A 10,673-nucleotide genomic window follows, 5' to 3' on the forward strand; every position below is an offset into this window, starting at 1 on the left:
AGCTTCATCTCAGAGACGGGCCCAGCACCTCTCCTGCGCCGCCGCTCCAGACCCGGCCACCACCAGGCCTCCTCCTTGCCCGAACGCAAGGCCTGCCCTCACTGGTGACCTCCGCTGCCGACTCCAAGGCGCTTCAGATCAGGTCCGGTGCTCGCGGCCTCCAGGCTGGGAAGAGCAGGGCTTGGGGAGCAGAGACCCAGTGCCCGGAGCGTGCAGGTGTGAGGATTGGGGTGGGCATGATGGATAAAGGGCGCGAGGGGCTACAGAGCGCGTGTGCTCCCACGGCCCTGGGAAATGGGCTGCCAAATAAACTGCGTGTATGACGGGGAGCGGGTCGGAGAGAGGGTGGGGGGTTCGTGGAAGTGGCTGTCTGGAAGTGGGCCCCGGCAAGAGCCGGGCCCAGCGGTAGAGCATCCCAGCCTGCTGGCCCCGCGGCGCCGGGCGAGCGGTCCTAGTTGACAATCCTCGGGTGGGAGCCGGGCGGCACAACAGGGCCGCTCGCCTTTTCTTCCCGCCTCTCTAATCTAAACCATGCGGGGCTCCCGGCCCCTACCCGGTCGGTCGGCGGGGCCGAGGGCCGCGGGGAGGGCACCAGGCCGCGCGGTGGAGGAGTTGGAGGCCAGCTCCGGGATTGGGGTCCGAGAGGGCGGTGGAGCCGGAGGACCCCAGAGCCCCCCTCCCCGGGGGGCGGCGGGTGCCGACTGATTGACAGCGACGACGTCAGCGCGGGCGGAGGGGGGGCGTGCGGCCTCGGAGGGAGGGAGGGAGGAGGGAGCTAAGGCCCCAAAGTGCAGCCTCGGAGATCAAGGGCCCGCTCCACAGCCGGGATGTGTCCGACCCCGAGGGTGCGACCGGCAGCGCTACCCTGAACCGGCGCCCAGAGTCGGAACCCGGGTTGTCCTGCGTACCCCAGACCCAAGCCTGCAGTGGACCTCAGGCAGCAGGCACCTCCGCATGCGGCAGTGCAGTTAGGGTGAGTGTCGTTTTCAGCGGGATGGGGGGGTGAGCCGGGCTTGCGGGGCTGAGGACACCAACAGCCCAGAATTTGGCTACGGGGTCGAGGAGGATGAGCTGGGGCAAGTAACACAACCAGGATAAGAACCTAAGGAAGGTCAAGGCTACAAGGAGGGCGACGATAGCGCTTCAGGTCTAGCAGCTGCCTCGGCCCGATACCCAGCAGTTGGGGCGCAAGCCCTCTTTTCTGAGTAACGGTACTAAATGGGTTTAGGGACCCAAGAGTATGGACATGATAGAGCCAGCACTCTAGGAACAATGTTAAGCTGTGACAGGAGGAATAGTGGCCTTGAAATTGGTGTTATAGCAGAGAAAAAAGCCAAGGAAGAGAGCCCGGATACTGGCGGCAAAAATCGTTGCAAAAATATAAGTGATCAGAATACTGGACTTAAGAGTCTTTCATACAACAGACCCTTCAAAATTAAACCAAGGGACACTGTATGCAAGTAACAATCGATGATCAAAAATTATCAAGATGTAAGCAATAACCAAAGAAACAGGGCTAAGTAGCATAACTGATAAAACACTTGAACTTTACAATAATAAAATAAGTCACTTTCAAAATCAAGCAAGAATTGTAATCACAACATTAAAAGAATTAAAAACAAAATAACACCAAATACAGGAACTATGTAGGAACTACTTTATTAAAATCAATTGCAAAAACATAACAAATAGTAATGCTATAACAAATTACTAAACTATAGGCAACTGTAGGAAACAAACTAGGCAAAAGGTGAACAATGAAAAATACTATGAAAGGAAATACTATTAGTACTGATAGGATGCTATCATATACTATAATATTGTATAAGGTATTGATTTATTAAATACTAACAAAAGTCTTAAGGGTAATAGTAATATAAGATGCAGTAATGAGAATTGCTGGAGTAATATGACAATTTATGACCAAGGCATTAATAATCACAACATTATAAATAATGGTTGAGTAATAAGAAGTATTGTATAGATGTGATGAAAAATAATCAGAGTATTGAGCTACAGCAATATTGCAAATTATGACAAAGTAACAAGAAGTAATGATGTGATGAAAAATAACTAGCGAGTTAAGATCTGTAACATTACAAATAATGACAAAGTAACAAGATATTGTAACGATGTGATGAAGAATAGTACCTGGAGCATTATGAACAATCCTAACAAAACAAATTATGGTAAAATAACAAGAAATATAGAAAATTAATGTGAATATCGAGAACAATAATATTACAAGTTATAGCAGATAACTTACTATTGAGACAGAGTGACAAAATCTAAACAGAATGGAGAGATAGAAACGGAAACATTTGAGGGATATGGAGTAAAAATAAAATAAGGATAGATTATTAGTGACCTTTTGGAATATCGAGTCTTCCTAGATATTGGCAACAGTGTTACTGATCTGCCAGGGGCTCTGGAATGCTGAAGCCGAGATAGAAAATCAATAACATATTAAACAATGATAAATTAACGAATCAAATCAGTGATTTTACCATACAGTATTAAAGATAAAAGTACGAATAATTCGTGTAGTAGAATAAATATTCTTAATGTTACTAAACTGACCACAGCATTATTCTGATAATGGGCACAATTAAAATATTAAAAATAGTACAAAATATCAATTTACTCAGTGCAAGAGAAACATCTTTACTGATCTAAAAGTGAAAAGAAAAATGCTGCCCTCGGAAAACGAGACTGCCGAAAGCGAGGAGCCCAAGCGCTGAGGAAGCAGAACCTGCGGAGGGTCGACGTGAAGGACCCACTCAGAGGCTGCGGCGGGCGAGCGCTGGCCGCCGACCCTGGCTGATGGCGAGAGCCGGCGGTCTAGCGTCCAAGAACATTGGGGCTCAGAATCCGAGGGGGACAGCGGGGACTGCCCCTTCGGGTCAGCTGGGCTGGGGGAAAAAAGGGAATTGCCCGGGAGTTCGGAGAGGGCAAACTGTCTAAAGATGAGGATGTGGCTCCGGGACCGAGAAAAGGAGGAAGCGAACCCCGCAGAGGGAAAGAACGCATTGCAATTCATAGCCAATCCAAGCGACTAGACCCGCGTCAGTGGACACGCTCAGCGGACGTGCTGTGTGTGGAGCTGGATTAAGAGTGCTGGACTCCAGTCGAACAGCGTCTCTGTAGGGCTCAGGGGTGACAGAAGCCCCTCAGAGGACCTAGGGGCCGAGGCAGCCCCTCCTCCCGGTCTCGGAAGCCGTGGCGCTTGGGACCCGCCGTTCGCGGGCGCCTATCCTGGCTCGGGCCCAGATACAGTGGGAAACAGTGCCTTGACTCCAGCGCGCAACTACTTTCGTCGTCGTGCAGCGTCCCCCTGTTTAGGGGCTCCTAGGTTTCCAAGGCTCAGCCCAGCAGAACCCGCACGTGGTTCAAAGAGCCCGCGATGGGGCCGGCCACGTCCTGCGACTCTTGTTCCAGGCTGTGGTCAAGGACCCTCTAGGCTGTCAGCCTTATCTTTATGGGCTTTTCCCAGCCCTGGCCCCTTTTTATCTCCTCAGTTGCACTTGGCTTGTTTACTTTGCCAGGCCCTGGGAGCTGAAATCTTAAATCCGGGATGGGGAGTTTACTGAACAGGGTGGGCGAGGCATCTGAGCTTGGGGATACCAAGGGAGATCCAGGAGAAAACAAAAAGAAGATAGGAGGAAAAAAGGAAGAGGCACCCTGCCACAAGATAGGCAGTCAGACATACTGAAAGCCCACCAGAACTTAACCAGAGCCGGGAGGTAAGAAGTGGAGCAGAGATAGAGTAGGATTGCACTCCTGAGGGATGTAGGACACGACTAGTTGGTCCTTGCAAACTGGGGGCTCCTTCTGGTAGTCCAGGACCAGCTGCAGACTGGGAGCAGACACATGGGTAGGAGCGTGCATAGGCCCAGGCACTTAGGGAAATAGCACTGTGCCCTGAGGCAAGACTGGACTGTGCCTATGAACTGGACCTAACCTACTGGCCTGGGATCCTTAGCTAGGAAGGCTTTGGCTCCTTTGGACCAATGCACCAGTGGGAATGAGAGTCCTGAAAAAGATCAGGGCCTGAATCAAAGGAACCCTAACAAAGTGTAGATGTTTGGGCGAGTTGGATGCAGTGTAAGGGTCCTGTGTGTGCCCTTGTGTGAGGATGCTTGTGCCCGGTGGGAATGTGTAAGAGTGAAAGTCTTTGGTTCAGAAGTCTCTACCTGAGTTCCATCTGAATGGGTGGGTGAGGGCAGATGAATGAATAGAGGCCTAAAGGGCCACCCAGCTCTAGTTCTCTGCAGGTGTGGAGCTGCTGGAGCTTTGGTCCCTGCCTTCAGGCCTGGCTGTCTTCTCTTGCCAGTCCAGGGAGTGTTCTGGTTGCCTTGGACCAAGAATAGGACCTGTACTCCACTTAGAAGACCCAGGCCTCGGGTTCCATGTTGCCCAGCAGGAAGGAGGGACAGGAGTTGCAAATAGGGCTATGCGGAGAGGGCGGGTCTTACCCCAGACCTACTCATCACATGTCTCCACACTGGCAGATCTCAACTGCACACAGACCCTACTAGGTCCAGAACCCTGAGCAAGGAGTCGAGGGTTCTGCCCTCTCCACACGCTCCCTCCCCCAGCTCAGAAGGGGGCGGGGTCCACGTGCGTTAGTGCTGCCTCCACGCCTGCATGAGGACCCCAGCTCTGCTGGAGAGGGCTGCGGGCCTGGGCCACTGTGGATCTGGTCGAGTGACTCGGTGTGTGCTGTGCCCGCAGGAGATGCTGCAGGATAAAGGCCTGTCCGAGAGCGAGGAGGCCTTCCGGGCCCCGGGTCCAGCGCTCGGGGAGGGCAGCTCGGCCAACACCGCCAACGCCCCGGAGCCCGCGCTGGCAGCGCCCAGCCTCAGCGGAGCGGCGCTCGGCAGTCCCCCAGGCCCCGGCACAGACGTTGCCGCTGCAGAGCAGGTAGGGCAGCACCAGCCTTCGAGTAGACTTCGGGCGTCGGTTTGTCTGCTTGTGCAGGTCATTCAGTCTGATCGCGGGCAGAACTCTTTCAGGGCAACCTGGCTGCCTGACTGTCTGCTTTTTGGTTCTCCCTGGGCAAGCCTCATACTCTTGGTTTTTTGGATTCTTATCCACTTTGAACCCTCAGGGCTACTGTGGGGCAGGCTGGGGAGGGAGATTCCTGCGCTAGGGGAGAGAGCTCGAGCCAAATGTTTAGTCCCGAAAACTTGAGAGGGCAGGGGTGAAAGCCTGAAAGCGGGTGGGACAAGCCGACCCCTTATGGTTGTGCACTGGAGTCGCTTAGCCACTTCGAGGCCCAGTGTACGTTGCTGAGGCTTCCCTGTGATAACCGGGTAATCCTCATGCACAGAATCCGAGTTGTGTGTGCCTATCTGGGTGTTCTTGTGTCTGCCCACAGCCAGCCACCTGAAGTGATTGGGTTGAAGAGTATCATCTATCTCTGAGGACCCTAAAGGGGTCTGATTAAATTGTTTAAATTCACCAATTTAAATTAAATTGTTTAAATTCACCAATTAAATTGTTTAAATTCACCAATGTCTCAAAATAATTTTGTAGAAGGAAGTCTTGAGACGTGGGCTTCTGGGCTGGTGTGTTCTGCACACTTCCTCGGATCTGTGTTCTCCTTTCCACAGGCTCCTCTTGGAGCCCTGGGACAAACAGACATGAGTCCCCTTCCTTCACCTCCCCAGACCATCGAGAACATCAAGGTGGGGCTGCATGAGAAGGAGCTCTGGAAGAAGTTTCACGAGGCGGGCACTGAGATGATCATCACCAAGGCGGGCAGGTCAGCCGCGGGAGATATACTTGGGGGGTGGTTGGAAAGCGGGAGCAATGGGAATCATCTCAGCAAGTTCAGTTAGCAATCGTTCCCAGCCTGAGGTCCCATGGGAGTCCTGTCGAACTCTCGGATCTCAGGGTCACATCCCACAGCAGCTTGGGACCTGCAGCCAAGGCTCAGGGAATTACTCCTTGGAGGGTGCTGCTGCAAAGGTTGAGAGGGGAGCAATACTGTGCAAGTGATATGCAAACGAGGATGGCTATTCCCAATCCTTTTGCCCTCCTGCAGGGTTGCTTTGTCCTCCTCTCTCTGGGGACTAGCAGGGTTTCTCTGATTGTTTGAATTGGGAGATGCTCCCTGGCAGATGGTAGAAGAGGATGAGGATGGGACTGTTTTTCAATTTATGTAACTTTTCAGGAGCAGAATGACCCACAAGTCTCTCATTCCTCTGTTTCCAAGCTGCTCCTGGGCTGAGGGGAAGGCACCCGTTGGGCTCTGTATGTGCTGTTTGGGGCAGCTCTCAGTGGCTGCCAGAGAGGGATGATTTATAAAGTGGAAACATCTTTAAAATGCGCTGGTGTCTGTGGGAGAGAACAGGGAGGAGAGAGTGAGAGGAGGAAGACTCAGATGGCAGATGACAGAGATTCGTTGGGATGGGGTGTCTGGGGTGGGGCAGGAATGACTCAGGAGAATGGTTGACAGGTGAGGGGAGATTGCTGAAGACACTGGAAAGTTCAGGTTCAGGAACACTCTCCCCACCCTTTGCTCTTTCCACATGTACACACTTGATTTTGGTCCCCAGGGATAGGTTAGGTATAAAAGTGTCCCTTTGCCTGGTTGTGGGCCCCAAATTGGGATTTTAAAGAAATTTGATGGTAAACCATCAAAAGCCAGGGATCTGGAGTTAGATCGTGAGATGGGAGAGTGCTCCTGTTCAGCTATTTCCTTCTCTGCAACCTCAGATAAGAGACTTAAGGGTCTCTGCCTGCCCCTGTCCTTAAAAGAAAAGGTCCTTATAATTGTTTGTAAAGTACCTAGCACAGCGATATTCAAAAGAAACAAGTATTCAAAAGAAACAAAAAGCATCTGGTTTGTTGTGTGTGGTGTAGGGGTGCTGTGGTCATTCTTTTCTCTGTTTGCTGGCAGGCTCTTGCAATGCTTTATTTTGTTGAGGGAAGAGGTCTGGACACTTGGCCACACTCGTGCCTTAGTCAGGGAGGTGGCATGGCTACCACGGGCCTCTATTAGGGAATGAGGCAGGTTGGTTTCAGGACTGAGTTTGCTGCATTTGAGGATGAGGAAGAGGATGCATGAGGGAGTTTGGTAGAGGATGCCGTGTGGAGTAGCCATTGAGGAGAGAAGGTCCGGTTGTTGGTTGTTGCAAGTTCAGCCTTTTCCTGAGTGCACTTGGCCACTCCTGTAAGCTTTGTGGTGTCAGGTAAATGGTAGTTATAGACGTACCTGCTGCCCCTTTTTTTTTTTTAAATTATTGATAGACTCCAACCAGGGGATCATGTGAATGTTGCTGGGTAAATTGTCAAGTGGATTACAGGTGTTGAGAGGGGGATTTATTTCTTGTGCTGATGAAGTAGAGGGAAGGAAAAAAAAAAAAAGATCCAGAAGTTCCATTTTTTTAGGCAGCAGAAATAACCTTGTCTCTTCAAACTAAATGGCCCACATGTTCTCTGGATTTGTCTGGCCTCTGCCATTTTAAACAAAAGTTATTTGTGGTTCTCCTCAGAGGGTTTCCTGCACCTGTGTGGGTCCTCTTCCCTCCTTGCTCTGAGAGAGCAGCACACACACACACACACACACACACACACACACATTCCAGAGGTGACCAGCTTTAGGCAGATGTTTGTGCCTGATCCTCATGATGGCTTAGAGAGGAACCTCAGGGAATGATGATAATAGTTTCAAAATAATGGTGATGCATTGGGCGTGGTGGTGCACCCTTGTAATCCCAGTTCCTCCAGAGGCTTAGGCAGGAGGTCGCAAGTTCCAAATGAGCCTGGGCAACTTTGAGAAAATAAAATGAACAGGGCTAGGGATGTAGCTCAGTGGTAGTGTGTTTGCCTAGCATCTATGAAACTCCTGGGTTCAATCCTCAGTACAGGGGGCGGGGGAAGGCTGGGATGATTACAGATTCATCACAGCCTTTAATTTCTGTGGCAGAAAGTTATCTTTGGATCTGGTCTAGTTCTTAAGAAAGTCACTAAGTCACTAGCCTCATTCCTCCCTACCCCCACCCCACGATTCTCATAGACCCCATGTCCTCCTGCATGGCTGCCCACTTTTTTTTTTAATGCTGGGGATCCTACTCAGGGTTTTGCACATGCTGCTCTACCACTGAGCTGCACCCCAGCTCCCAGCACCCCAATGTCTTCAGAAACCACTTTTATCACTCTGATGATTGTGCAAGGGCAGGCTCTGGATGCAGCTTGCTTTGTAGGCAACATTCTTTCCTGTGCCTCTCCCTGTTCCCCTAAACTCTGTGTTTCCACCAGAACCCTTCCTGGGATAGTTTCATTTCTTAGCAGATGGCCTGAACCTCTCTCCTAAACCTTGGATCACAGATTCCTAGACTGCGAGAACTGGAAGAGAACTGGGAAGACATAAACTAAACCCAGAGCAGGGAAGTTAGGCAATCGATAGGCCTACAAGAGCCAAACAGATGATGCACCCCACACCCACCCAGAACAAGACCCTAGCTTTGAGAAATCCCCTTGATTGCATTTTTTTTGCAGGGCCCTGTTTAATGTGGGGCTGTTCTGCCCTAGAGACCATGACTGGTTGGGGACATGATAACACACTGCCTGGTGGGGGGAGAGGGGTTCCTGGAAAAGGGGATGCAGAATGTTCTCAAGCCAGTTTGAGTTCTTGGCTCATAAGCCTCCTATCTGAGCCTGAGTCCTTGAAAGTGATTAGAGAATAAATTGTCAATTTTCATTTGGTGAATAAAATGCCAACCACAAGGTAACATACTAATTTCTGGATGCTCAGGAACCCCTGATGTCAGGTGTAAAATGGGGGCCAAACGGCTCCCCAGCCAGTTTCTGTCCATCACAGGCCTCTGCACCCACAGGGCTCCTGCTGGTCACTGCAGAGAGCAGATTCCACATTGCTGCCAAGCTTGATACATGTGAGAAACTGCATTTTCTCCCAAATACAGATAAAAGTGAGCTCCACAAAAATTTAAATATAAACTCCCCAAAATGAAAATTCCCTAACCGTCTGACTGCCCTACTCCTAGGTCATGTTTTGCCACCAGATAAATCTCCACTATCAGCCTTCATAGCCTGTTGAGTTCAATGTTGCTTGTGTTAGTGACAGTGAATTTGCGTTTGAAAAATGAACTACCGATGAGAACTCCTGTTGAACCTGTATTGTTTGTTATTCTGAGGCAAGGATTTGGCCAGGCTTAATCCGGGGCTTCAAAGCCAATTGCCCTCGCTCTGTATACAGAGCGTCAGAGCCCAGTGGCGTGGATGATAAGAGAAGTAAGGGTTGAAGACACTGGGAAAGTGGGTTGGGGAGAGAGTGCTTTGATCTCTTCTTAAAGTATTTTCTGAAAGCAAAAGTCTATCAAAAGGAAGTGCCTTTTTAAAAAAAAATCTAAGAGAAGCAACTGACCTTCCCAAACAGCATCCATTCCACACACCCTCACCCTGCTCCTCCCCTCAGGGAAAATATTTCTTAAAAATGCTTTGGGCGAATTAGAAAACTGTGTGTGTGTGTGTGTGTGTGTGTGTAGTGGGAATCAATTGAGTAGCTTGGACATGCTCTCAGAAATCTTTTGGCTACAAAAAGTTTGGCTTCAGTATAAGCAGCACCCATCCCTACCCCACCCTAACCTCAGCTTTGGTGTCTGAGCCCTGGCCTCTTTCCATTCCTACCTAGTATTCTTCCTGAGGACCCCTGGACATTAGGGGTAGAAGTCGCTGAAGTTTCCAGTGTACCCCTGTCTTTTCCCTGCAGCTTTTTTTTTTTTCTTCTTTTTCCAGACTCTGGCTCTAAGGCATGTGTGTGTGTATGTGTGTGTGAGCATATATAATTTTAATGTCGATTTTACTGCAGTATTTCTGCAGAAAAAAATGTACGAATCTTAAGGGTACAGCTCTATAACTTTTCACAAAAGGGACAGAGCTGAAACTACAATCTAGAGAAAGGAAGAGAACACGCAGAGTCCCTCCTGAGCGCCCTCCAGTCACCACCACTCCCACCCTGGAAACCACTTTCCAGACTTCTCACCCCTTAGATTTATTTTTGTGCCGAATTTAAGAAAAGGCGCAGGTAGCTGCTTCTGGAGCCCTCGGAGTCCCAGGGAAGTCCAGGCTGAGGTGGGTTTGGAGCCAGGCCAGGCGGAGAGAATCGGATGAGACCCCAGGTCCTCTATTGTCTGCCCCACGCTCCGGGGTTGGGGGTAGGCAGGAAGGTCAGCGCCTTGAATTTGACAACCGCGTGGCTCCCTCGGCACAGCGATCACTTGGGCGTCCCCTCTCTCTATAGTGAGTTCGCGTTTATAGATTTGTTGCCAAAATCAAAATGCCCCCAAGCCCCGGCCCGGGCTCTGCAAGCCTCCGACACCCAGAAACATCGGAGAACGCTTATCTTAGCAGCTCATTCTAAAACCATTTCCGAGTATGAAGCAGATAAAGGCTCCAGGCCCGCACCCTTTCAGAGCCCGTCTCATGATCAGAGAAGAAACCAGGGCTTTCATCTCCTCGCGGGCGGCGAGGAGGCAGCTTGTTTATTCCCCTGGCGGAGCCATTTCCGCGCGTCCTGTGCCGGGGGAGTGCCCATGTGTCTAGTGGTACTGAGTCCGAGGGGTGCGGGGAACTGGGACAGCACCCTGCGCGCGGCGCCGGGGGAGAAGGCGCGCGGGTCCTGCGTGAAGGCTGCAGGCGGGTCG

General features: G+C 50.8%; 1 protein-coding gene across 6 annotated transcripts in view; it reads left to right on the plus strand.

The window, feature by feature from the left end:
• Nucleotides 1-763: 763 nt before the first annotated feature.
• The window catches only part of Tbx4 (T-box transcription factor 4), a 30,708-nt gene continuing 20,798 nt past the window's right edge, over nucleotides 764-10,673 (plus strand). The window contains exons 1-3 of one of the 6 annotated variants that reach the window (XM_048788137.1): nucleotides 764-973; nucleotides 4,735-4,923; nucleotides 5,616-5,767. In XM_048788137.1, coding sequence (XP_048644094.1) covers nucleotides 4,738-4,923; nucleotides 5,616-5,767 — 338 coding nt within the window. In that variant the 5' untranslated portion in view covers nucleotides 764-973; nucleotides 4,735-4,737. Of the gene's footprint in view, nucleotides 974-4,303; nucleotides 4,924-5,615; nucleotides 5,768-10,673 lie in introns of those variants that run through there. The other 5 variants (XM_015495850.2, XM_048788122.1, XM_048788128.1 and 2 more) reach the window with 5 other exon arrangements.

This window comes from Marmota marmota, unplaced genomic scaffold (assembly GCF_001458135.2).
Source record: "Marmota marmota marmota unplaced genomic scaffold, marMar, whole genome shotgun sequence".
Taxonomy (NCBI): Eukaryota; Metazoa; Chordata; class Mammalia; order Rodentia; family Sciuridae; genus Marmota; species Marmota marmota.